At 48.2% G+C, this 27,749-nt stretch overlaps 1 protein-coding gene and 1 long non-coding RNA gene across 2 annotated transcripts in view; one reads left to right on the top strand and one right to left on the bottom strand.

Annotated features, from left to right (window-relative positions):
- On the bottom strand, window positions 1-27,245 carry SLC22A5 (solute carrier family 22 member 5). Its single transcript, XM_054488306.2, has 10 exons — window positions 26,406-27,245; window positions 18,271-18,374; window positions 11,300-11,454; window positions 10,116-10,287; window positions 8,462-8,588; window positions 6,584-6,684; window positions 4,698-4,912; window positions 2,997-3,179; window positions 1,802-1,937; window positions 1-1,427 (listed from the first exon to the last, which is right to left on the bottom strand). The coding sequence occupies exons 1-10, from the start codon at window positions 26,796-26,798 to the stop codon at window positions 1,340-1,342; spliced, it is 1,674 nt and encodes a 557-aa protein (XP_054344281.1). The 5' UTR covers window positions 26,799-27,245; the 3' UTR covers window positions 1-1,339.
- The window catches only part of LOC129036753 (uncharacterized), a 58,533-nt gene continuing 57,599 nt past the window's right edge, over window positions 26,816-27,749 (top strand). Inside the window, exon 1 of the long non-coding RNA XR_008502641.1 lies at window positions 26,816-26,927. This is a non-coding gene — a long non-coding RNA (uncharacterized LOC129036753). The remainder of the gene's footprint in view (window positions 26,928-27,749) is intronic.

The raw sequence follows: 27,749 nt of genomic DNA, 5'->3' as shown, positions 1-27,749 counted from the left end.
TGTTATTTAAAAAATCATTTTACTTATTAAAACTTTCTCACTTCCCAAGGCACTTCAGTAGCTTTCACAAAAACATGTTTGTTCTTTTTTAACCAGGTGAAGCATATGCTTTAGGAGTACCATGGTAACATAATCAGCAAAGAGAAGACAATTGCACTGAACACAAAATATCTCCCAATAAAGTTACAGGACTAAAGTGAGCTACTCTGAAAGACTATGAACACAATTTAAATTTCTTTTTTGTAATATCCTCCCATGACTAAGTATCAAAAAAGGAACACACACAATGACACTGTTTTTGGCACTTAGAGAAGTGCTAGAGGCTAGGGCTGGTAAGGCCTTGCACCAGTGGCAGCTGCAGACAATTGCCAGAGTGAGTCCGTGTTTAAAAAAAAAAAAAGACACAAATCAGGAGGCTAAGGAACCAGCCTTTCCCAAGTGTATTCTGAAGGGCAAATAACTTAAGGAGAAAAGGATACAACAACAAACAAATAAACAATAAAACAAAACCCACGTTACAGCTTTGAGAGAAAAGACAAGGTTACTCATCTCTCTCACCTGATAAATTTTCTTTAAACCATACGTAAGACGCTATAGTAGCAAGGAGGTTTCCACAGCAGTGGAAAACAAGAATAGTAGATTCAATGGTGCATTTATTATGAGCCTGGACAAGCCCAGTGCTTTGAACAGATGTAAACAAGTCTACTCAGTTGTCATGCTGAGTGGTCTTAAGAGCTCACACATCAATGCACTTGCTGGTGATCTGCATCTGCTCATTCTGCTCCATCTTCATTACCTTTCGCTTTCCCTAGCTCTGCGCTCTCCTGCCCTGGGGAAGCAATGATCCAGTTAATGTCCTCTGTAACTGAGAAAAGCTAAGAATCAAACTCCTTGTGCAATTACTTCCTTTTCCTCTACAGTTCACCACTAGAAGGGAGTGGGGAAAGGGGTGGGGGACTTAGACCTCTAGCCTTATTAGGGGCCTTTTCAAGTAGTCTAAAATTAAAATGTAAATTTAGCATATGCTTCTCACATTCCTCCAGATCTCACTGGTTGTAGTGAAAAATTAACTTCTTTGGAGGTGCTGAGTCCATCATTGTAATAGTTAGGACTTAGATGAAGTTGTCTGTAGGTAGCCACAGTGTCCCTAGAGGAAGGTGGTGCTCTAGGGCCATATGTAGCCTCTGAGTGTGGGTGCCCATCCAGGAGCAAGTCAGACACAGGTCAAGAGGATAAACAGCAAAGGCCTTTGTCACTGAAGGACTTGGAGTCTGCACAAGCTGGCCATTTCTGGCAAGACGGTCTTTCCTCTTCAGTTTCTCCCTTACTGGAAGCGATGTTAGAAGGCTGTGCTTTTAAGGATTGTGGGCCTTTCTTGACCATCTTTTAACATCCTTGTGCGGCTTGGAGTTTTTCTGTGTTTCATTCTATAAAAACAAGCAAAAATATGTCAGTAACACATTTTAAAAAGATGCCTCCCAGTCTCCAAAAAAACAAGAACTGAGGATATCTTCCCTGGGAAGAGAATCCTGCAGCAGATTCTGAAAGGTTTCTTCTAGCCTCTGCGCTATCCAGTGCGGCTACTGCCATGGAGATGTGTATAGTGACATGTCCACACAGTAACAGACCAGAGAGGATGGGCTATAAGTAAGCACCTTGCCATTTACAACCCTTTAATGGCTAAACTAGTTCATGGTGTCTGTGAGAGGGAGTTTGCGAGTAGCTCTATTGTGAGGGGCTCCTGAGACCTTGGCCAGACCCAGACCCAGTATGTCAACACTGATGGAGGAGGTCTTCTTACCCTTTGACTCTTAGCATCTGGTCAATGGTGTCCGGGAGTGGGGTACCGAAGCTCTCTGGGAGAAACAAGGTGAGGATGGCTGTCAGGATGGTCAGACTTCCCATGAGAATGTAGGGCAGGAAGCGGTCGTAGGCACCTATGGCAAAGCAGACAGAGCCTCAGGCCCAGGGCTGCAGTTAGACTTGGTCTCTCATCTACCCCTTTATGCTCCCAGGACTCTGGAAGGGGATCACTTTCCTTCTTGGTCTCACATCTCCCACAGTCTGAGCAGTCAGATTAGAATCTGGCACCTAGACAGGTTTCAGAACCCAGAGCTGGCACAGGCACGCCCAGATCCCAGCGGTGTTCCACCATGCAGGGGAGGAGTACAAAGGGGCGGTTGCAGGAGAAGAGCTGGGCCATGCTGATTATTCCTATTTCTGGGCCATGCTAATTATTCTTATTTCCCAAGGTTGGGTTTCCAAGGAACCCGAGGTACTTGTCCAGGGATAGAAATAACTTCCCCCTCTGCAGATGTGTCCCAGCCCATGTGATCTGCCTTCAGATTAGGCAGGGTGCTTTTGCTTGCTTTGAGATCTACATAGCATGTTCACAAAGCACTCTGAGTACTCTCAGGTGGGTGCCACCCTCCCTGAAGAGGTACTGGCTAGGGATGTGCAGGGAAACTGCAGGTGCTATGAAGACATAATTCTGAGAAGAGAAAACTGGAGACCTGCTACATAAAATGGCATAGGGTGGATCTTCACACAAGATAAAATCACTCTATAGTGCTCCAGGTTATGATAATTTTCAGTTCATCAGACCTCTTGCATGGACATCTTTCCCCTCATGTTCCTTTTAAACTCTGATTCCAAGAAATTTCTCCAACTAAGCACACTGGCTCCCTAAACCACTCTGTAGGTTCTTAGGATAAAGGAATTGTAGTCTCTGATGGAAGGCCTGGGATGGCTAAAACAGAAACAAACCCTCTAATATTCTCATCAATTTCTAGGTAATCTATAGGTTGTTTTCCATTTGAAAGTGAGGGCCAGTGCACTGGGACAAGAACCCTCCCCGGCCAAAGATCCAGTACTGGATGGAGCCCATGTGCTGTATGAACTTGTTTTCCTGTTAACACGCAACCTTCTGCTCACATTCAAGCCAGTTAGTACTTCCATCCCGTTGCTCTAGTGTGCCCTTGGCTCATGGGACTTACCGAGGTAAACGAAGTAGGGAGACAGGATGCTGCCCAGGCGGGATGCTGTGGAGCTGACTCCCACACCCATGTTTCTCACCACTGTGGGATACAGCTCGGCTGTGTACACGTAGACCATGGAAAAGGCAGCTGTGACTCCAAACTTGCCCACCATCACCAGGACTGTAGCCAAATAATACAAGTCTGGAGAAGCAAAGGAAAGAGGGTAGGAGTAGGTACCAACCCATGGCATGCAGCTATTGAGAGCAAAACAAACACTTTCTTCCCAAATTTTTTGGGGAGTCAGTTTCTATCACTTCCTATTGTGGGGGAAGGGGATATAGCCACGACTTCCCTCCAAATTGATTGCTGAAAGGAGGCTGGGGACCTGCAGCTATAAGGACATGCACTTTCCTCAGCCTGGAGACCACCAGAGTAAGCTCCTCAATAGTACAATCAACCTGCTTCCCAGTCCATAAGTCATTAAAGACATGTCTGTCAGGGATTAGCTGTCACCCCAGAACCTCACACTGCAGGCACTATGGAATTAACTCATGATGTTTAGATGAATGGAGAATTCAGTTCTAACTCATTTCATGCTTTCCTCCCACTCAGACCTCAAAAAAATCATAGGCCATCAGAATCTCGAATTGATCTTCTAATCTCTCTGTGCTGTGCTGATGGGAGAGCTATGTGTGACCTGAAGATCACTCTGAGCTCAGCTGTGAGCCTCTACATAGGTTCTGGGCTCCTCCTGCCACATCCCATGGGGAGCTGTTCCCATGGAGTGTTCCCAGCCTGATGGGCCCAAAAGTGACCATCAGAGGCTCCCAAATCTACAGGTACACTGAAGACTCTGGGCACAGTGATGGAGAGGGAGAGATGAGGGCCCATGAGCTGTTCTATAAATTATTGGAAATGGCTACCTCCCACCCATCTGTGGGATACCAAGATAGTTTCAGAAATAAAATCCTGCTAAGGGTCTGTGAGGCCCTCTCAGTGGTCTGGCCCCTCCCCTTCTCCCTCCTCCTCAAACATGCCAGGCTCATCCCCTCCTCAGGGTCACTGCCTTTGCCATTTCTTCTTCCTAAAATGTTCTCCTAGACTTCTTCAGGGCTTTCTGTCACTTTATGTACATTTCTGCTGAACTGCAGGAACACTATCCGTGACTATGTAAACTAACTCGGCATTGTCCTTCATTTGTATTCCTAGAAGGTAACACAGTCTGAACTATATTAAGCATTTTATTTACTTGTTTGTTGTCTGTCTTCTCAACTAGGATGTACGTTTCATGAGGGCCTGGGGTTCTGCTTGGCTTGTTTTCTTGTGTATCGTTATCACCGAGCACAGTGCCCAGCCCATGGTAGGCATGCCATAGCTATTTGTTGAATAAATAAAGAAGACAGGGCCAGGAAAAAAGGGGATGGGATAGCAATTTCTTCCCTCTTCTTCTGCAGTGGAAAACAGTATGAGAACATTAACTTGGGTACAGAGTAAAATTAACCAACAGCCCCAATGGCTGCTTTTTCTCACTCCCTCAACACCCAGGCCATAAGTGTTCTAGTCTCAGAAGACACTTTCTATTGATTTTTAGGCCAAGAATGTATATATGCAAAGGAGCTGTGATGGGCTTGATTTTATTCTCTTTATTAATTGAGACAGCCTGGTAGAGAGTAAGAGACTCAGTGAAGACCCCAAACCATAGATGCACATGGTCCCTACCTGGGGGTACCAGCTGCACGAAGAGAAGGACACTGCCACCCAGGAAGAGGGCAGTGGCCATGGAATAGCGCCGGGGCAAATATTGCAGCAGCAGCCAGGCCAACACATATGCTGGGACTTCAACCATCGCTGAAAGGAAGCAGTTCACATAGATGTCCCCATGCAAGTTAGGAGTATCAAGCGAAAGCCCGAAATAGCCCACTGATATGGTCATCCTGAAACAGAGTGCAGAAGAAAGCTGGAAAAGCAGTATCCACATCTTTCTCAATCTGTACAACTTTTACAACGCAATTATTTCAGTACATTCCAAACCATCTTTAAGCAGAGACTAGTAAGGCAGCAGTAACTGTAACCCTGCGTCTTACTTCATAGATCAAAAGATAATTTTCCCCAGCCCAAGTGGTACAGCGTAAACCCTACACCAGTGCACTCTCAGAGCCTTCCATATAGACAGTGTCCCAGCAAAAAAGCTTGTATAATTCAGATAGATTTACTTCATTGAAAAGAAAAATTCCAACCTGCCTTTCAGCTTTAAAAATCCTAAGCTGAACTTCCTCAAATCCAGCAACTGCAGAAGGAGCTAGAGAATGAGTCAGGAGGCAGACATCAAGTGAGGTGTGATAGGATTGGGGGGATAAGATAACAAAAGGAACAACATTAGGTCAAACACTTGGAGAGAGACCCTCACACACTACCTGTGGTGACCAGTCAGGAAGGGGCTGGTCAGAGACAGCTGACACCAGGCCCGCGGTACTTGTGGAGCAGAGAGGTGGTTCCCAATGGAGGGGCCACACTGCCTCTCATCAGGATGCCCTGCAGTGCCCCTGACCTGGGCATCCCCAGTAGGCATTCTCTCTGTTGATGACCCACACTCTTTGACAAACCAGACCTTTATGGATTAGACTGTTTTGACTCATCTGCAGGTGGAACCACAGCTGGTACAATAAAAAGAGTATGTGCATGAGTCCCCAGGAAATCCAGAGCAGGGAGGATAGCCTGGGTGAACACAAAAGTGGGTGACTCATCACAGGCTGGCATGTCTGTGGTGCAGGCTACAAGCTGCTCCTGTCTTGAGGCCAACTCAGGGAATGGTGAACTGCCTGGAGGGATCCTGGGCCATTCCTTGGAAGCGGGTGACTCATAGCACCCCCTCAGTAGGCACAGTGGCTGACTGCCTCAAAGCTGGATGAGACTAGTAATAAGGATTCTGAAATGAAGTCCGCCCTCCTCGCCCATCTTCTCACCGCTCACCCACCAGGCTCCAGAAGTCGCCTAGAATCCCAGGGTTCGGCCGCTGAGCAAAAGCTAGCGAGGTGCACTTGGACATGTTTCCTCTCCCTGGTAATTCACAAGTCCCTTTCTGACACACTTTGTGAAATGCCTCATTAGTGGCATGGTGAGGACATCTAGGCTATAGCGCTGACTCCAGGACCGTTTATGGACATCCCAGGAGGAGCACATCCCACTTCGACATTTCCAGAAAGTAACTGGCAGCCTCTGCAGCCTACAGGACATGGTGTCTTCACTCAGATTCTTCTTAAAAGCCCTACCTGGCCTCCTCAGCCACTGTCGGTGACTGGGTAGGAGACAGGAACTAAATGACCCAAATTGGGCAAGGATTCATCTTAAGATCTGGAGAGATTCCCCGCAAGAGTCCATATTTCCCAAAACAGCCTCCACAATTGTTTTCATTCCCTTTTCTGAGGTTCCATCCCATTAAGAATTGTGACACGCCCATTTTTTCCATCTAACACAAGACATATCCTTTTCACTCTCTGATGACATAGGCTTTGAATTTTGGTCCGAGGCATGTCTGTAAACAAGAGGCCCAATGGCCACTTCAAGAAGCTTTGTCTGGAAGCCTCAGGCAGGTCTCTTTTACATACCACAGCATTATGGACATGATGGTGACCATCCGGATATTCCAGGTTCGAAGCAGATCCAGAATGTTGTGGGACTGCTGCTTCTTGGAACTTAGGTCTTGTAACTGCAGGAACAACATGATAAGTGTATGGGAAGAAGAGGTGGTCAGAGACTCAGAGCACACAATAACATACTTGAATCCCTGGCATCTTAGCTGTCTGCATCTCAGAGTCGGGGTGTGTTATGTTTCTAAGAACAGTAAGTATACTGACTGTGTTTTAGGCTGTGAAAACTTCCCTAGGCCTTGTCAGTAACAAATCGGAGTGAATGAAAATGAGGAAAAGTAAGTGACCAGTCCCTCAAGCGTACAGGAAGACAGAGGCCCAGGCTGACAGCTTCCTCACTGCACCCCCACATCTTCCTGTCGGTGGCCACATTCCAAGGAGGCCTCTAAGTATTCCTCCCCAAGGCTGGCTCCCTGCCCTCTGGGTCAGAGAGAGAACCTGGTTGTGTGGTTTTTTGGTCTGATATTTTTTAAAAGTTAATGTTTTGAGTCCTTATACTATGTAGTTACTGGTGTGCTTCCAGGGAAAAAGAATTCAAATAGAAAAACAGGAAAATTGACCTGAGCTTCACCCAGAGTGACTTCCTACAAAATTCAGCACAGCCAAGGCCATTAATAAACCACACGTCTAAACACACTGATGTTGCTTTCTTAAGCAAACCCAGGTTTGGAGCTTGTTTTTCCAGAGTTAGAAGTTCAACAAAAGGTCAACTTTGGACTGAAAGGATCCCCTGAAATAGCCTCATTTCCTCAAAGATGCCAGTGGGGCTTATGCATTCACCCAGATTGACCCCTCACTTAAAAGCCCCCAAAACCACCTAACTTAAAAGCCCTCTGCCACACTCCTGCCTGACCTTTGCGCACAGGACCCCTTTCTGGTGCATGCTGACAGTGGCTGCTGGGCCACCACTCACTGGGAAGTCTGCAGGGCTGGCAGTGGCCATTGGCCTCCGTGTCTACAATAACTGTTCCCTCTTTTCCAAGCCCAACCATGCCTGCCTCTCACACTTCAGCATGGCTGCTTGTGGCTGTTCCCACAGCCAACCCCTCATCTTCCAGTCAGACCACAGACACATTCCAGAACCACACCAGGCAGCATTTACAGCTTCTAACCTCTCATAGTCACGAGACCAAGGAAAACTGCCTGCTACAGAGATGGTAGGAGAGGGAACGGGAAGGAAAAGCAAGAACCAGGAACTAGGTAGAGCCAAGAAATGAGTCATGGTGTGTGAGAACAGGGTTGATGGGAGGGGTGGGGTAGGGGGAAGAGGTGGACATCAAAAAGGACCTGACTCCAAGATGATATGCAATAATTAACCATTGGAAGGCAGAAAGAGACTAAACACTTTTTTTTTCTTTTTAATGAATAATTGCTAATACTCAAGAGATGAAATACTTCTAACTCCAAATCTATTTGTGCTTTACATTTTACGTTCGGGGTTAGCTTTGTAAGATGACAAGCCACCTTAGGTATAAGAAACAATGATTTCCCCAAATGCTGACTTTATGAAAGGCTTATTACTCAAAAAGAGTATTTATTGTTAGAAGTAATGGTTAAAATATATGATTGCCTAGAAAGGAAGTAAAAAAATGAAAATCTGAAACCCGTGGTGAAAAGAGTGAGGCAGCTGTAACCTGTTCCTCAACTTCTGAGTGTTAACAGGGCCCGTGTGGGGGTGGGGAGTGGGGGGATGGGGGGTTGGGGGGAGTGGGCAGTTGGCGCTTGGGCAGAGAGAGGGCTGGGCTGCTGTGAGCAGGGAGGACTTCAGGGCTGGGTGCTGCTGCTCTCAAATCACGGTCAGTCTGTCCCTCTCACCCGCACCCACATGGTGCTTACCTCACTTGGGTCAAAGATAGTGGAAGGCACAACAATCCCATTGGCTTTGGCAGCCTTGCGGATGATCACCTCTGCCTCTTCAAATCGTCCCTGAGAGATGAGCCATCGGGGGGACTCAGGGATGAACCTGGCAGTACAAGGTCCGATCTCAGTGAGGCCTCCCTGCCAACAGCGGACCCACAGACCAGGCAGAGCACAGCCATAGGTGGGAATGAGGTTGCAGAACCAGAGCTTGTGGAATGTTTGGTGATCACAAGCCAGAAGCAAAGAGCTGATCCACACACAGCAATAACCTGGGGTGGATGAGCTTTTGTGTACAACACACCGCACAAAAATGGGAGAGCCCTGCACCCCCTGACGGCATCCCCATGCTGGCTGGCCACCTCCATTTCCGAAGAGCAGTGGTGCCATCTGCTGGACTGAGGAGATGGGTGCAAGATGAGCTCCGGAAGCCTGGCTTCTGTGCATGTGTATGTCAGCCCAGGCCCTGCTTCACTCTCCTCCCTGTCCCCGACACCAACAGAAGCTTCTGCACTGGCCTCTTAGCTTCTCTTCTCTCCTCACCCTACCCCTGATTTATCCAACAGATTAGTCAGATACTCTACCTAAAATAGCATGTTTGGCCAGGTGCGGTGGTTCACTCCTATAATCCCAGCACTTTAGGAGGCCGAGGCAGGTGGATCATTTGAGGCTAGGAGTTCGAGACCAGCCTGGCCAACATAGTGAAACCCGTCTCTACAAAAAAATACAAAAAAATTCGCCAGGTGTGGTGGCAGGCACCTGTAGTCCCAGCTACTTGGGAGACTGAGACATGAGAATTGCTTGAACTGGGGAGGCGGAGGTTGCAGTAAGTGGAAATCACGCCACTGCACTACAGCCTGGGCAACAGAGACTTTGTCCGGCGGGGGGCGGGGGGGAAGAAAAAAAGAAAGAGAAAAGAAAAAAAGGAAAAAAATTAGCATGTTTATCAAGGCACTTGAGTGCTCTATGGATATTATTTTCCACCTTGCTGGGACCAGGTAGCCGCCCCCCACCCTCGGCCATGACTGGGCCCCATGATGTGCAGCTTACTCTCCCACTATGCCCTGAAATGCTCTCTGCTCCACTTGGGCTGGTGATCTCACCTTCTCCACCTGCAAGGGGTGATTCCCACCTTAGCTCCTCTGCTGTGTTCCCCTCTTGGTCTGGAATGGCCTCTTCTCTGCCTGTTCAACTCCTCTACCTTGGTGGTGCAGAAGGAGCCTGGCTTCCTCCATGCGGCAACCCTGAGGACTCTTGCTTTTGTTGCCAGTGCCTGTGGCATGAGGCTTCAGCAGCACACAGCCAGAACTAGGGCTTACACTGTCCTGCCCTGAGGCTTGGGAACTTCCTACAGGGCATGCTGGACCCCATCTTCTCACAGCTACTGCTACTTTTCCCCGCACTTGGGGCAACCCAGCACAGGGCTGAGAGCAAATCTGTTGCTGTCATGGGATTCTGTTTTGTTTTGGCTCTTTTGAGCGTGGAGAAAACATTCTGAAATAATTTATAAATAATCTATGCTTCCTGTCTCTGGGAGACAAAATAGGGATTCATGGGTTGTTGCTGCCCTCTAGTGAAGGCCAGACAGAAATCATCCTGCCAGTGGGCACACGGGGCACAGAGTCACACTCACCACCAGAGTGCCACGCACAGCACCCCCGGCATCGTCAGCGCCACCAGCAGCATCCGCCAGTCTCGGATGAAGTAAGCAAACAGTGGCAGCACCATGTAGCCAAATGCATAAAATATGCACACTCCTAACGTAGAGAATATTATACGAACTGACTTGCCAAGAATTTCTGTCCCTGTTCAAAACAAGGGAGGTCGAGTTAGCAGTTTCATTTGGGTCCCTTCCTTATTAATTTTTTATGGTATCTTTGTGAATACACAGACAAGAAAACAGCAAGAACTCTCTCTAAGTTCCTGGCGCTAGGGAGCGGATGGCGTTCTGAACCCCTCCTGTCTGACCGTCTCCGGGGGGTGCATCCCTGTGGCCTCTCAGGCCCCCAGGCAACAGTTCTCTCTTGAAAATTTCACCATGTTCTGAAGCCACGTGCTAAAGATGCCACACTAGGCCCCCTTTAATCCTCACATGAGAAAGAATTTATTAAAAGTGAAGTCATTACTAAGTCAGCACATGCTGACTTAAGCCTCAAGGAAAGAATATTAAATATGAAAAGAAAAAACAACCCTTTCAACAATACAACCCAAGGAACTCAAAGGCCTTATCAGTTAGAGTCAGGTTCCTCCAAACACAGGCCGGCCTGGCAGCTTCTCAGTGACAACAGGCTGGCACATTTGAGACAAAGCCCTGCAGTGTGCACTCTGAATTAAAACCCTGAAGGTGACGAAAGCCCCTTCCTATCAATTTATTCTTGTCCGTAGATATCACCAGCCACAGTGCTCTGCAGACAAGGGGTTCTCTACCTTAGCAAGCTTGCCAGTCACAGCCCCTCCTCCTCCAACCATGCCGCCCTCTTTCTGGGGCTGGCTCAGCCCTGTGCAGTAGCAGGCCCTTTTTGTAAATGGAGAATCTCTGGCGAGTCCTAGTAAATTGACCATCAAGTACTAAGATCAAGGAGCCACAGCCCAGAGGCCAGAAAAGAACTGGAAATCAGAAGTCAGGCCATTGTGCTGCTGGTCTCATGTCTGGCTCAGTTTCCCTGCCTGTAAGTAAGGTTCACCAGGAAGCTCTGGCTGGTTTTGTTAGAAACCCTGTCCCCCTTGAGGGACATCACAGCTGTCTCCAGAAAGGTAGGTGATGGGATGATGGTGAAATACAGGATCAAGTACTCAACTCCAACCTGATGGCCATACCCAGGACAAATGCTGCCACATAGTTGGAGATCTGGCCCATGCCTACAAGGACAAACAGCACGACAAACATCTCAAAATTCTTCGAGAAGATCTGCAGGAAGCTGAAGCCTGTCTGCATGCCCATGGTCACGAACAGCACATTCTTCCGGCCAAACCTGGGAAGAAAAGGAGAGTGACAGATAACCAGCTGGAAAAGGGCAGCAAGAATGGGCTCCACCAAGTGGGGCTTTCCCAAGATCCATCCAGTAAGCGGGTGTGAACAGTGTTGCCAGAATACTGGCTGCCAGGGACAGTCTCGGTCTCACAGTGCCCATGCTATTTCTCCCCCTCCCCACTCCCCATGACAAATGTACAGCCTGGGTACCAGGGTTGCCTAAAAAGCAATGCTACAATTATGATAATGATTGCAAGAGACTGAAATACATCAATTATTTAATCCATACATTCATAATGATTTTTTTTTTAAAAAAAGAATCTGCCAAATTTGGAGAATAACAGAGAAACAATTCATTATAAATGAAAACTGGCAAATAAAGAGAAAGAAGCATTTGTCCTGATTTTCCTTTGTAAACTATGTGAACAGCAACCAATAATAGATAAGAGGTAGTATCATGTATAAAAGTATTCTAACTTTTAAATGAAAAGGTAATAAAATTAGAATAATACCATTTATAGTCCCCAATGGATTAATAGATATATGCATTATATACTAATTACTGTTAACATCATAAAGAGACAGTCAGGCATTGCATGCTTCCTATGGTCTTGCCAAAAGGACTGAACCTGAATCAGAACCTGAATCTCAAGTCTCTGGATCCAACTGCCAATTTTGAGGAAATGCAGAGCATAGAGGAATGTGCTCAACTGCATCATCAGTGTGCAATCAACAAATCCAGACTGGGAAATTCTATAGATGGAACAGCTCAGGTTCTTCATAGATAATCAGTAAGGCATAGAAGGGGATAGAAGGAGAATCCATAGATTAAGTAGACTAAAAGACATCAAATATGTTAAGTGGGCAACACTAAACTTGTGTCAAGGATGCATATTTCGATAATAAAACTAAAAAAACTCACAAGGAAGTGATTATTACAGGAGTCAGGCTAGCGGTTACTTAATGGGGAGAGAGAGAGAGGATGCTGTAATTGGGATGGGGCACATGGACAGGGCTTCTCAGTGGACAGCAAAGTTCTACTGCTTGACTTGGTGGTGGTCATAAGGTTATTTCTCTGAAAAAAATTCATTAAGCTACACATTTGTTCTGTGTGGTTTTCTGTATCCGTGCTCATTTTAAAAAGTTTTTAAAGTTGGGTTTATTTTGGTTTGTTTTAAAGAGAGTGCCACAAACAGGAGGAAAAAGTCAAGCTAGTGGGAAGCAGTGGGTTCAGTTTGAGTCTGGCCAGTACTGGCTGACACCCACTTTCATTCAATGTTTATTGAGCATCTATTAGAGAGGGCACTTGGATATCAATGAATTTTAAAAGATGCTGTTTCTGCCCTTAAGGAGTGTCACAGTATAACTGGTGAAACACATATTAACCACATTTTAATCTAACAACACCCTACTGAATATACAATTACACACTGAGTCAAGTGCACTGAAGGATCGGCATGCAGGTTCATGAGAGGCACAAGGAAGGAAGCTACCCTGGACTAGGGGTAAGGGTTGGGGAACTGGACATTCAGGGAGGGTCTCCTTAATCATGGGACACTGAGATGGGAAAAAATAGTTGACAATGGGGTATTTAAGGTGTAGGGACCAAGCTCTCAATGATATTCACAGTATAGTGGGGAAGACCAACATTAATCCTATAATAACACTTTTTTCCCCCAATTTCTGGTAGACGTTATAAAGGAAAGTCATAAGGAACTAGGGATCCTGAATTAGCCAGCATGGTTAAAGGCCACAGGGGGTGGGTTGCGGTGGGTGGGGAATGCTTCAGACTCTGAGAAGACCACACATCCCCGTGGCTGGAGGGGGCATGGTGAACAGAGGAACCAGTGTGGTTGGCATCAGGCGTGCAATCCAAGAGTACAGTGGTGGCTAGGAGGCAAATTGCATAAGGTCTTGCAACTACGTGGAAAAATTTGGTGTTTTTCCTCAATATAAGAGGTTTTCTTCTGTTGTTGTTGTTGTTGTTTTTTTCCATCACTTGGGGTACACTGGCATCTAATGAGTAGAGGCCAGATATGTTGTTAAATATTCTAAAATGCCAAGGAAAATGCCCTAGAACAAAATTATTTGGCTCAAAATGTTAATAGGGTCGAGGTTGAGAAACTCTCGCCTGGTAGTAGACTCTACTTTCCCCTGCATTGTTTTTTTAACAAGCGTGTTCTATATGCCAACCAAGGGGTGGTTCCTAACCACAAGGCAGGCTGGTATAATCTCTATGCGCTTTCCCTTCCTAAGAGCTCCCTGGGATGGTAGGGAAGAGACAGATCCAGAGAACCCTTTACATAGCATCAGTCCTTGGCAGTTCAGGGTTGGGGCCAGAAATGTTTGCTTTTAAAGTCCGTCAACAAAATGGCAAACACACACATACCTGGAAACAGGACACAGCAGTCTACTTCTTCCTAGAGTTGTGCATCTCTTACAAGTCAGACGCATAAAGATAACTCAATAGTGTCACATAAAGGGCTTTGACAACCCAGGAGTACTTTAATTGCTCTTGAATTTCAGACATATTCATATGCCAGAAAGAAGGTGAAACCTTTATACTGTATAAAAAGTTACATTGATGTCCTAGACAAGTTTGGACATGAATTGATTGCTTTCAGGTAATCTATTTAGCTTAGGTTTTAGAACTGGTTTACTCAGAAGGAATGCACTCAGAAGCTGTCCATCCCACAGGGCCCTGGGCCTTCCAAGGGGGCACAGACAGGCTTGAAGCAGGGCATTGGGAATTGAAGGCAGGGGCTGCAGGCAGAACAGCCATACTTTTAGCCACTTAGGGTGTATTTCATTTACTAGACTTAAATGATCCTCCTTTAATGAAAGTTCTGCAGCCAAAATGTTTAGAAAGGTTTGAAAAACACTATATTAGCCCTTCTGTAGACTAAAGTGGTCCTAAACACACTCACAAATTTTGTTTCCAGTTTTCCTGGGAATAGACCTTTTGGAACTTAAATGCTTTCCTCAGGTAATCATTGTGTCACATGGTAAGAAGGTTCCTCTAGAAGAAAACCTAGGCATTACCATTCAGGACATAGGCATGGGCAAGGACTTCATGTCTAAAACACCAAAAGCAATGGCAACAAAAGCCAAAATTGACAAATGGGATCTAATTAAACTAAAGAGCTTCTGCACAGCAAAAGAACCTACCATCAGAGTGAACAGGCAACCTACAAAATGGGAGAAAATTTTCGCAACCTACTCATCTGACAAAGGGCTAATATCCAGAATCTACAATGAACTCAAACAAATTTACAAGAAAAAAACAAACAATCCCATCAAAAAGTGGGCAAAGGATGTGAACAGACACTTCTCAAAAGAAGACATTTATGCAGCCAAAAGACACATGAAAAAATGCTCATCATCACTGGCCATCAGAGAAATGCAAATCAAAACACAATGAGATACCATCTCACACCAGTTAGAATGGCAATCATTAAAAAGTCAGGAAACAACAGGTACTGGAGAGGATGTGGAGAAATAGGAACACTTTTACACTGTTGGTGGGACTGTAAACTAGTTCAACCATTGTGGAAGTCAGTGTGACGATTCCTCAGGGATCTAGAACTAGAAATACCATTTGACCCAGCCATCCCATTACTGGGTATATACCCGAAGGACTATAAATCATGCTGCTATAAAGACACATGAACACGTATGTTTATTGTGGCACTATTCACAATAGCAAAGACTTGGAACCAACCCAAATGTCCAACAATGATAGACTGGATTAAGAAAATGTGGCACATATATACCATGGAATACTATGCAGCCATAAAAAAGGATGAGTTCACGTCCTTTGTAGGGACATGGATGAAATTGGAAATCATCATTCTCAGTAAACTATTGCAAGGACAAAAAACCAAACACTGCATGTTCTCACTCATAGATGGGAATTGAACAATGAGAACACATGGACACAGGAAGGGGAACATCACACTCTGGGGACTGTTGTGGGGTGGGGGGAGGGGGGAGGGATAGCATTAGGAGATATACCTAATGCTAAATAACGAGTTAATGGGTGCAGCACACCAGCATGGCACATGTATACATATGTAACTAACCTGCACATTGTGTGCATGTACCCTAAAACTTAAAGTATAATAATAATTTTAAAAAAAGAAAAAAAAAAAAGAAGGATCTTAAGCTGACCCATGACACAGCTGACCCAGAAAAATACACTGCATTTCTACTCTGAACTTGGGGTATCTCCTTTTCACATCAAGGGCATTCCTCTGAGCCGCAGCTGTCACTTAAACTTAGCTCCGTGAGAAGGAATCTCCCATGTCCACTCGGGAGGCCTCTAAGCATAGCACAATCCTCCCCCAGTTCCCCACTATCCTCCCCACTCCCCTCTCCCCAGGCAACCTCATCCCCATCTGGGGCTCTGCTGAGGGTTCTATATGCTGACAAATCCTACATGTCTTTCTCCAGCCAAAACCTCTCATGCAGTACCATATCCATAGAGCCAGCTTCACACTCTACTTCTCCACTTAGGGGTCTCACAGTCATCCCAAATTTAGTACACACAAATTGAACTCAACATCCATGAACGTGGTTCTTTTCCAGCATTCTCTGTCTTAGAGAAGTGTACCTTCATTCACCCAGTTACCCAGGCCAGAAAGCTTTCTTCCCTCAATTCTGACATCCAGCCCGTCGGCAAGTCCTATTGATTTTACCTCTTACCACTTCCCTCCATTTCTACCACCGTCATGCTAGGCCATGCCACCATCATCTCTGGCATGAACTACTGTGACAACCTTTTAATTGGTCTCTCTACAACACCTTTTGCTTCCCTTCAATTCTTTCTTCACAAGGTTGTCAAAGCATCTTTAAAAAAAAAAAAAGGACAAATCTGATTGTCACACTACTGCTTTAAAAAATCTCAGTAGCCCACCGCTGCTCTGTGGCTGAAGCCCAAAGTCATAACTGTGATCCACTAAGCCCTGGTTGCTCGTCTGCCCAGGGCTCTGCCTGCCTCTCCCCTTCATCTTAACACCACTCTCCGCACCTCTACCGCACAGACTTTGAACTGCTCCAATGCCTCTTCATGAGCCCCGGCTTTAGCACTTGCTGTTCTCCTTGCCTGGATGTTCTTTCTCCTCTCTACCCCTCAGCTGGCTACTTTCGACTCATCTTCCCACTCTCAGCTCATGCTTTATCTTCTCAGGGATGCCGCCCCTGACCTCCTCTGTTAGACACTCCTGTGGCACCCTGCACTTCTCTGTATCTCTTACCATGGCCAAGGACAACAACGACTTCCTCACTTGGTTGTTTAATACATTCCACCTTGCTAGAAAGCAAGTTCCAGGACAGCAGGGACCTAGAACAGTAGTCCATACACAATAGAGGAGCAGGGCTACCTGGGTCCAAATCCTAACTCTGCCACTTGCCAGCTGTGAAACCTTGGGCAAGTTATTTAATCCCTCTGTTTCACTTTCTCCATCTGTAAACTAGGAATAATAAACAGGTTAACCTGTTTTTTTAAAAAAAATCTGGCTGGGCAGGTGCAGTGGCTCATGCCTGTAATCCCAGCACTTTGGGAGGCCAAGGTGGGTGGATCACCTGATGTCAGGAGTTCGAGACCAGCCTGACCAACATGGAGAAACCCCGTCTCTATGAAAAATACAAAATTAGCTGGGCATGGTGGTGCATGCCTGTAATCCCAGCAACTCGGGAGGCTGAGACAGGAGAATCTCTTGAACCTGGGAGGCAGAGGTTGTGGTGAGCCGAGATCGTGCCACTGCACTCCAGCCTGGGTAACAAGAGTGAAACTTCTTTTCAAAAAACAACAACAATAAAAAATATCTGGCCAGGCATGGTGTCTCATGCCTGTAATCCCAGCACTTTGGGAAGTTATGGAGGGAGGATTGCTTGAGGCCAGGAATTAAAAACCAGGGAAGATGCTGGGACTCCTTTCCACCAGGTAACCCACCGATTTGTGCGGTGTTCTCACATGTGCCATGTGGCCAAGGACTTGCTGAAGGCTGCTACTCTCTTCACAGTCTTCTTTGACAGACCCTGAAGCTCCAGGGAAAGAAGACACAACATAATGGACCCCTCTAAGAACTTCATGAAAGCTACGGACCTCTCTCCAAAAAAATGCTCACATGTAGTCTCTAACATTGTGCATATAATTTCGAGGGGTTTGGGATTCTCTAAGCCGTTAATGTTTCCTTGAGTTAAAAGCTTTAGAATTACACGAATAACCTGCTTATGAGAAATGGATCAAAACAGTATTCTCCCTCCTGTCATAAAGTAAACGCCAAAACCACAGGCCACTTAGCTAACGGGCATCAGCCTTGTGGACAAAAGAGTTCTGCTTGTCATACCATTAGTGGCTGGTGAGAGCTCCTCTCACTTTGCAGAGAGAACGCTGGTCTTCTTGGGACTACAGAGGCAGACACCGTGGCACCACTACAGATCTACAATCCAGCACATGTGCACGTGTGCATGAAGTCAACCTCTCCCATGCTCAGGGGCATGACAGAGTCACAATGACCCAGGAGAGGCAAGCCAGGCTACTGCAGAAGTGAATCATGGCATATTACCTAGTCAACCGGATCACAGATACATTCGGCTTAGATAGCTCAGGTTTCTTTACTTAGCAAGAATTACGGAGTCAGATTTGTTGGCTCTTCTTACTAGGCATGGAGTCTATATCACAGACATAGCTTCCTCTTCTTTAAAATACAGGGCCCTGGGCTGAAAGAATACTACCAACTGAAATCAATGGCCAGGCACACGCTTCTTGCTCAGTGCTGAGGTCCCCTGCTGCTGCAGGAGACAGACACCTTACCTGTCTGACAGCTGCCCTGAAATGAAGGAGCCCAACAGCACACCCACGAAGAACAAGGAGATCGTGAGTGGGGCCTTCCAGTCGTCCTCACACACCAGGTTCCACTGCAAGATGAGCAAAGGGGTGTATCATTCACTTATTTTTAAAAGGTTTTAAAGCAAAGGCATCCTGGAAAATGAAGTCAGAACATCCTGCCATCCCCGCACACTCTGAGTTGTGAACTCACTTAGTCAGGTGATGGCTCATCTGGGCAGGAAGGCAGAGAGCAGGCTTCCTTCCCATCCTGTTTTTCATAGCATTGTGGGCCCCATTGTCTTCCTTCCATTTTGAGGAGAGACAGGCAGAGAGTAAGTGTTCTGTCCACATGCTGACCCTGGAGAAAGCAAGGCCTCTTATGCTTGCTCCTAAAAATCTGAGCAGAGCCCAGGGCTGTGGAAGAGGCAGGGCACCCTTGCTCAGTGGGGTTCAGGCCATTGGCATGAACGTCACTGGAGTGGTTCTGGAAGCAGGGCTCTGGGGCTCTACAGGCCAAAGCATCCAGCAAGAAACTAAGGCCAGGGCACAGAGTGCACCATCTGGACGTGTTCTGCTCAGGTTCCCACCCTGGGCCAATGACCCCTGGGTCCTTCTTGTGACCTTTAGAGCTGGAATCCCTGATGCTGCACACCAACTATACTAGGCTCAATTACAGCTGAAAGCTCTGAGCTTGGAGGTAAGAAACTGGGTTTTAGCTCCCACTCTACTATTAACTCTTCCAACCTCAGATAAGCAACACCCCATGCTGTGCCTTGATTTCCCCATTTGTAAAACAGGGACTGGGGTAAGGAACAGGTTGCACCGCTTGAGTCTCCAGCTTCCAATGTGTGGTTCCATCTATAGTTACCATGAACAGAAAAAGAGGTCAGAAGACATGGGGAAGCAGCCAGACGCTTAGATCAGGCTGCGCCTGCCTAACCAGGAGCCAAAAGCAGGAAGAAAGCCCAAATGGGAAACTTGGTGGTTCACAGAAAAATGAAAAATGTTTTTCAGACAGAGAGATGGTGCTCAGTAGTAACCTTTGCAGACTTCTCACATGAGCAGCCACCCTCCTAGGAACTCAGAACCTTGCCTCCCTGGCGCCAGGCTGCTGGCCTGCCCTCCATGGAGCCTGCTGGCTCCTCACCAACAACGCAGGGAAGGGGACATGCGGCTCCCTAGAACAAAGCATCTCTTCCAGGCCAGTAACAGGCAAAAACAAGCCTGCTTCTCCGCACTGCTGGGCAGCGTGGGCGCACAGCCTCTGGGCACCTCTCAGAGGGGTTGGCAGGCAACCCTCAGGCTGGACACAGAGAACCCCCACAGCAGGCATACCCCTGGCCCTCCGCTTTGGAATAAGCATGGACCTGGATGGGCTGGGAGTAGGGGGCAATCCCCAACCCAGGGAAGAACTGGAGCATCCAACCCCTAATCAGGAGGCAGCCCAGACTAGCAGGAGTCAAGAACATGGGAGGACCATAGCCTGAGTGCCCAGGCTGCCACAGCTTCCAACCTCCACAGCCTCAGAAGGGCCAGCACCCACAGGCCATCTCTCTGGTAGGTAGGTGAGTATCCCTGCAGTGGCCCCCACCCACACATGGCTGCTAAATCTAGGACTGGGAGTGGAGGGGGAGAAAAAGCTGAGGGAATTGATGACAGGGTGCCAGCCTCTGTGTGTGAGGCCAAGCTTAGGGGCCAGGACCTGGCTCCTGCCACTCTTGAGTATGATGGGCTCTATTTCCCAGCTAGCATGTCTTTTATAGTAGAAAAGCTGAAAACATGAACAAAGGGTCAGCAGCAGTTTCTCACAGGACTATCATGAGGTGAGGGTTGGGGACCCATATGGCTGAGCTAGACTAGCAATCCACGTGGGCTTCTGCAGTGAGTTCTGGGGTTGTAGATCTCAGGACAGGTCTCCCAATATCAGGCTTCTAAGGACTCCTTGGCTGGCAAGGTTGGGTGTGACCTAAAACCAGGTCAGACAATCTCTGCAGGAGACAGGGTGACTGTAGTGCTTATTTTGAGATAGGCCCCAGAGCATCTCTCAGGCTCCCTTAGCCCCACCCTCTCTACTTGGTCGAGCCTGTCCTTAGTCTAGGCAGGTGTGTAACTCCTTGGTTAACTCTGCCATCCACCCACCACTGACCGCCCTTGACAACTCTCTGGGCCTGGCTTTGGGCCCTCCAAAAGCAAATATGCATTAACACTTCTTTCCTACTGGCCACAGGGGGTCTGTGAGCAGGATCAGGAAAGGTGCTAGGTCTCAAAACTGAACACAAGGGCAAACATAGATTGGGTCCCAGCCTGCCAATCCGTCCACATATCTGTCAACCACCAGATGGACTGCAGTAGGCTCCAGGACTTGGCCAGAATCCCCCTGAGAAGAGGTGGATGAGAAGCACATAGAGTCCAGGCTAAGTACCCCCTACTTAAAGTGTTTACAAAGGAGTCTAGCATTCCTTAGCTCCTGGCTCCCCAGCTATGATTAAAGCTGCTATAGACCAGCTTATTGATGCCTCCGCCTGGCACATGGGATGGGCTGTACTGGCTGATGATCACAGGTATCAATGTTAAAATGGAATGTGTGGGTTTAAGATTTGGGTCATGAGTCTAATGCTGTCACCCTTCAGCTGGCTGAGCTGTGAAAGCAGACCCAACCTGAAAACAATCTGGGAGCAACTCTGGCAAAGGGCCTAGACTTGCCCCTCTTCCTGAGGAGAAATGCACCTTTCTGGTGGTGATAGTTTCAAGGGTGTAGAGATACATGTGTGCCAAATTGCATGCTTTAGCTACATGCAGTTTTTATGTCATTTACACCTTAATAAAGCTGTTAAACATTTTTAAAAAGAGGGAGAATTGTGTCTCCTATACCTCATACATAATTGGCACTGCTTTTTCAGTTATGAGAAGTAGAGAGATGACATAGTTCCCTGGGACTAAATGTTCTTACCTGTGAATTGGCAGGAAGGGGAAAAAGATAGGGTGTGTGCCTCTAAGGCAGAAGTTCTTCCCTGAGGGGATGTACCTAGCCTGACCGTATCAACAGTCAGACATGCTGCTAGGTACCACATGTTACTGATTGCCATGTATTCCTATATTCCTACACACATTTTGTCCTGCCTCCTGCTGCAATTAATGATGAATCCTTGCCCCAGCATTGTCAGAGCAAAGAGAAAAGATATTTGCTATCTTTGCTATCACATCCTCTACAACTCCTGGCAGTGCCCCCTGTATAGAAGAGAGGCTCAGGAGCTCTTTGGTACACAGGTGAGTGAATGAATGGATAAATAAAAAGGTATCAACCTTCAACATCTTGGTATACTTTAGTTCTTGCTTGACTGCCCAAAGTTGAGATGAACCCTGAACTCCTGAAATTCAATCTCCAGAATACTCTTTTTTTTCTTTTGAAACAGAGTCTTGCTCTGTCGCCCAGGCTGGAGTGCAGTGGCACAATCTCGGCTCACTGCAACCTCCACCTCCCGGGTTCAAGTGATTCTCATGCCTCAGCCTCCTGAATGGCTGGGACTACAGGGATGCACCACCAGCCTGGCGAATTTTTGTATTTTTAGTAGAGACAGGGTTTTGCCATGTTGACCAGGCTGGTCTTGAACTCTGACCTCAGGTTATCTGCCCACCTCGGCCTCCCAAAGCCCTGGGATTACAGGCAAGAGCCACCACACCTGGCACTTTTTTTTTTTTTTTTTTTTTTTTTTGGCTCCCTGACCCCCTGCTTTGTGTCAACTGTCAGAACTTTGACCCAGGATGACAGGTCTCAGCTAGCTAGAGAGTGGCTCAATCTGACCACTCATGGCCAGATGTGTCTACTATGTACGTGCATAGTGGGCCACGGGACCCCGCAAGTGGCTTCTCTGCCTTGCCATATCCTGCAAAAGCCTGGATGAGGGTCTGTGTGTCCCCTGAGTGAGAGAAGTCAGCAAAGGCGTAACAGTGAGGTTCAAGCTCCAGGTCTCTCGGGTCTCTGCTGCCCAGAGTCAGCCCCGGCCCCAGCTCCCAGGTTGCTCTGGCTTTTCCTCCAGGCAGCTTTGGGGATAACAGTGAGGGCTCTCCCATCTTCTAAGACTATCTGTCTCTACACAAGATAAGGCTGATAGAAAAGCTAGTCCAGGACAATGGGGAGGGAGTGGGAGTCCCACCCAGGACTGGGCCAAGGGCTTCTCAGAAGCAGACAGGTGGAGAGCAAGGCGATGCAGAGCAGCTTGGAAGTTTCTTTTCTTTTTCTTTCTTTTTTTTTTTTTTTTGAGATGGAGTCTTGCTCTTGTCGCCCAGGCTGGCATGCAATGGTGCGATCTTGGCTACTGCAACCCCCGCTTCCCGGGTTCAAGCAATTCTCCTGCCTCAGCCTCCCTCCCGAGTAGCTGGGATTACGGGCACCCGCCACCACGCAGGGCTAATTTTTGTATTTTTAGTAGAGACGAGGTTTCACCATGTTGGCCAGGCTGGTCTCGAACTCCTGACCTTGTGATCCACCTGCCTCAGCCTCCCAAAGTGCTGGGTTTACAGGCATGAGCCATCACACCCAGCCGGAAGTTTCTCAAGGAACCTATCTGTCCATAGGCTGGACAGAGCTATGATGAAACCAAAGAGCGGGCAGCCCAGGCAACCTCAGAAACCACCCAGGTTTCCCGCAGGTGGGGCAGTCCATGGCCAAGAAGCACTGCATGACAGGTTGGCTAATTCCCCACTACCCCAGGGATGACTGAGGGGCCAGAGGAGAGGCCAGCCGAGAACCATGTGGACCACCAAACTATTCCTGAAACATGGGGGCATAAAACTGTTTCACCTCATAAATCATTTTTATTTATTAATATTATTATTATTCTTTTGAGATGGAGTCTCGCTTTGTCGCCCAGGCTAGAGTGCAGTGGCCCAATCTCGGTTCACTGCAAAGTCTGCCTCCCGGGTTCAAGCGATTCTCCTGCTTCAGTCTCCCAAGTAGCTGGGAATACAGGCGCGTGCCACCACACCCAGCTAATTTGTGTATTTTTAGTAGAGATGGAGTTTCACCATGTTGGCCAGACTGGTCTTGAACTCCTGACCTCAAATGACCTGCTGCCTTGGCTTCCCAAAGTGCTGGGATTACAGGCGTGAGCCACCACGCCCTGCCAATATTTATTTATTTATTAATTGCTAGCAGATTCCCTCTGCCAATCCCAACACCTCATTCCACATCCATGTGGTGTCAAAGCCCCAGTCAGTGGGCAGGGGGAGTAACATTTCCTTTAAAAAATTCCAGTCAATCCTTTTCAGCCACCCTCAAGTTTCCCTTCTAAGAACTGAACTATTTTTCTTTAGTTCTCAAACTTTAGAGATGATTTCTTAAATTATTCATTAACTCATTCAATAAAAATTTTCCTGAGAACCTCCCTCTGCATCCAGAATTGTGTCAGAAATTGAGGAAGATGCAAAGATCTAAATCCACCACAAAGTTTGGTACTACATGTATGTACTTTAACTTGAACAAATTAAAAAAAATCCAAACAGGACACCTGAGGTTTCAGTCTTCAGTGGAAAAAATATGACTAGTAATTCAATACCAGTGTACTTACAAACACCTTTATGTATGATTTGGGGCAGAGGGCAAGCTTAGAGACATTTAGCAGGCACGGGACTAGATGCAGTGGTCAGCAGGCCAGGTTTGGGTTGAAAGACAACAGGCCATAGAAAAAGCCATTAGAATGTTGATGCAGCAACTTCCAGCAGTAGCTGTTCACCTGGGAACAAGCAGCTCTGAACTTCAAGTCAAGCATTCCAGTAGCCCAAAACAAAGATCTAAGCATTAATCTGGCCTCCCTGCAAAGACTAACAACATGTAAGTAGGTGAAAGGGCACATAACTCCTTTGAAACTGCTAAGACAGCTAAATAAATAGTCTAAATATTAAAAAACAAAAGGCTGACATTGGCAGCAAGATAAGGTCAGACCCCCTGGCACAGCTGGCCTTTGGGAGCTCATCAATGCCACCACCACTCAGCCCAATGTGGGATGGAGGCAGCAAAGCAGGAACAAGTGACTAGAGTAAGCCGGGGAACCCTCAGGGGTCAATGTAAAACCCCAAGAGATGCCATGAGCTTCTTCTTGCTTCACTACTTCCCTCTTCTTTAGGCAGCCCCAAGTAGAATTTGTAGGGATTCCTGTGTCATGTTCCCCTCTGTGGCCTCTGCCTCCAACCTCAGGGACAGCCTCTGCTTTCATAGTACTCACTGGCTTCCAGGAAGGTAACACCCACCTGTGAGGCTAGGACCCAGGATTTGTGGCAACTGAAGGTTCCAATTTCCTGTGGATTCATGGGCCAGAAAGCACAGTTAGCTACCTCCAGGGAGTGCTTCTTTTGTCAAGTCATGATGCCTCTGGACATTGAAGCTACGTCACTAGCTAAGAAATCCCAGTGGGGCTCCGGTCACACTCCCACTACATATATGTGGAGAAAGCAGGTCCAGATGCTGGGGACATCAAATTTCCAAACAGAAAAAACACACACGTGCACACACACTTGAATCTCCCAGGGTACCTCTCAGACTCCCTTGAGGGGTGATGATGCCAAGAAGCAACACAGTTGGGATCTCCAGAGCCCCTGTAAGCCCCTCTGAGGCTCCAGGAGGGGAGGCTCAGCACTAACATCCAGCAGGGCTTGAAGCTGTGCCAGGGCTTGTGGCACTCTCCCTCTCTATGAACTCTCCCCTCTCTGTGAACTCCACCCTCCTGCTGGGTGGTTTCTTGCTGCTGCATTGGGGCCTTCAGCTCACTATTATGCTGAGCTGAACACCCTAGGCTCACTGAGAGGCCTCCTCCTCTGGGAAGCCTTCTCTAACCTGCGAATTCATCATCTGCACATTTAGTGAGCCTGTCTATCAATGAGGGCTATTCACTGGCTACTTACTCAATGCTGCTGAAACTTCAGGGAGCTAGAGTGCCAGTGTCTAAAAAAGACACAAAACACATATATCATTAACATCATGTTCCTACATCCAGCTCCAACAACTGCTCCAAGAGGTTCGGAGGGGACAGACAAAACCACCCAGAGGGAAAATCCAAGGGGATGAGAAATGAGAAAGGCTCCCCTACACCCTATGACCTAAGGTTGTATGTTTTAACTAAATCTGGCCAACAGCCTTGCCTCATAATACCTTAGAAAACATTCCAGGTCAACAAGTCACCCTGAACAGATCTTCAGATGAATGGATCTTAAAGAGTGACAACTGACCGCCTGGTGCAGTGCCTCACGGTTGTAATCCCAGCACTTTGGGAGGCAAAAGCAGGCAGATCACGAGGTCAAGAGATCGAGACCATCCCGGCCAACATGGTGAAACCCTGTCTCTACTAAAAACACAAAAATTAGCTGGGCATCGTGGCTCACAGCTACTCGGAGGCTGAGGCAGGAGAATCACTTAAGCCCGGAAGGCGAAGGTTGCGCACGACTGCGAAGGTTGCAGTGAGCCGAGAACACACGACTGTGCTCCAGCCTGGTGACAGAGGGAGACTCTGTCTCAAAAAAAAAAAAAAAAAAAAAAAAAAAGACTGACAACTGACCACGGGAAAAGGCAAACAATTACTTACAGGGCATGACCAGATTGTCATTTTGGGTTGTGGATGGTAGGGGAAGGAGTAACTAGAGGAAAAAGGGAAGAGGCAGTTGTATACACATGCTTTATTTAACTTTTAAAAGTTCAGGAAAGAGAAGTATTTCTTCTCTTCTAAAAAGAAACCAAGAGACTAGAGGAAAAACGGGATGGCCCCTGGCCCAAGCCCTGGCTCTGCTACTCACCACCCCCAACCCCAACTAGAGTAAGTCCTGGACACACAGGGCCATAGAGCATCGCCCAGGGACCGCCAGGACCTTCCTGGTACCCTCTTCAAAGTGGCCATCAGGATGGGAGGCCAGACTGACCACCTGTGCAGGGAGGAGCACACTGTGGATGGAGGTCACCTCGCGAAGCGTTCCCAAGCCACCTGGCTGGAGGGTCTCCATCGCTAGGGTGTTGACTGTTGGGGAAGGGGGAGTGACAGCGTTCAGCACGCATCTGGGAGAGAGGAGCTCGGGTTCAAGGACCGCGACAGGTCCTCCGCGCCCTGGTCTCAGCCCCAGCAGGGGCCGGCACCCACCTCGGTCACAATGGTGGACAGGTAGATGTCCTGACTGAACTCCCAGCCATCCAGGCAGCTCTCCTGCTCCAGCTGCCCCAGGTCCACGTCGCGCCCCGGCTCCAGCCCGAGCGCCGAGAAGTTGGCGATGGTGGCGAGCCGGTAGCGGCGGCAGCTGTGGGGCACCTCGCGGCCGTCCCGCAGCCGCAGTGGGACACTGTGGTTGAGCCAGGCGCTGCTCAGGTTCGCGGCGTCCGGCACCCGGCAGCGGTGCTCCGGGGTCGCTATCAGGAACACTGAGGACAGGCCGGTGAAGCCATTGGGGATGATGCTGGCGCTGAGCAGGAAGAAGATGAGGCGCTGGAAGGGCCCCCACTCGCCCAGGAAGGCGGTCACCTCGTCGTAGTCTCGCATGCCGCCCTCAGAGGCCCACAGAGCGCGGCCTGGGGTCGGGGAACGCGGCGGGCTTTGCGCGTGCGCGCGGGGCACCCGCCGCCGACCAGGCAAGCCAGGCAGTAGGCGACCCAAGACCGTCCGCGGAGGGTAGGATCGCGAGCTGACACCGCCGCCTTGGTCCCGCCGCGGCCGGCCTTACATAGGGCGCACGGCCGGGGAGGGTTCCGGGCCTGGGCCGCAAGGCGCGCCCCGCCGACAGGCAGAGCGGCGCCGGCGAAGGCGGAGCTGGGGCGGGACGCGAGGGCGCGGGGCGGGCCGGGAGTGCACCTGAGGCCCGGGCGGGGCTTGTCCTGGGGGCCTGGCCGGGGCCCGGCCTCCGCCAGCCAAGCCTGCTGGGGACGACCGAGGTAGCCCGGGCTCGGCTTAGGAAGGCAGCGGGACTGGCGGCCTTGGGGTCCGAGTCCGAACTCGCTCCTCTAGCGCGGGGCCGGGAGCGAGTGGGAGAGCGGCCGCGAAGCTCCAGTGTTGAAAACGCACCCCTCCCAGCTTTTTGCAAGGCCTGCTTGGGGGCGGGGGTAAGGAGAAAGTCACTGGCCCAGGGTCTCACAGATAGTTGCTCTTGACACCGCCTATCCTTATAAGAGGGACAGGGATTATTTTGAACCTGGGACTGTTAACTACCCTAGTAGAGAGGCTGGGAGCTATGACTTTTCATTCTAGTCCAGATGCCCTTTCCACGTTTTCGTCTGTAACAAGCCATTTTGTTCATGCAGATGTAAAAATTTCACTTCACGATTAACCATCCTAGCCTAGGATTAAATATTCCCCACAGATTAGTTATTTCCGTGCAGAGTTTATTCGGAAGCTAACTGGAAAAAAAAAAACAACAGCGAGGTGATTCTAAAGCAGCAATGTTCCATAGGATAAGGAGCTACATTTGTTATGTTAACTTTTCTAGTAGCCATATTA

The sequence above is a fragment of the Pongo pygmaeus genome, chromosome 4 (genome assembly GCF_028885625.2).
Source record: "Pongo pygmaeus isolate AG05252 chromosome 4, NHGRI_mPonPyg2-v2.0_pri, whole genome shotgun sequence".
NCBI classification, from domain to species: Eukaryota; Metazoa; Chordata; class Mammalia; order Primates; family Hominidae; genus Pongo; species Pongo pygmaeus.
The sequence above is the reverse complement of the archived record's forward strand: the minus strand, read 5'-3'. Positions and strand labels throughout refer to the sequence as shown.

Coding starts and splice junctions, on each gene's coding strand:
- SLC22A5 (XM_054488306.2), bottom strand. CDS start 26,798: ATGCGAGACTACGACGAGGTGACCGCCTTCCTGGGCGAGTGGGGGCCC. Junction 1,938..2,996: donor TCCCTACTTCGTTTACCTCG/GTAAGTCCCATG, acceptor GCTTTGCCATAG/GTGCCTACGACCGCTTCCTG. Junction 1,428..1,801: donor CAGATGCTAAGAGTCAAAGG/GTAAGAAGACCT, acceptor TTGTTTTTATAG/AATGAAACACAGAAAAACTC.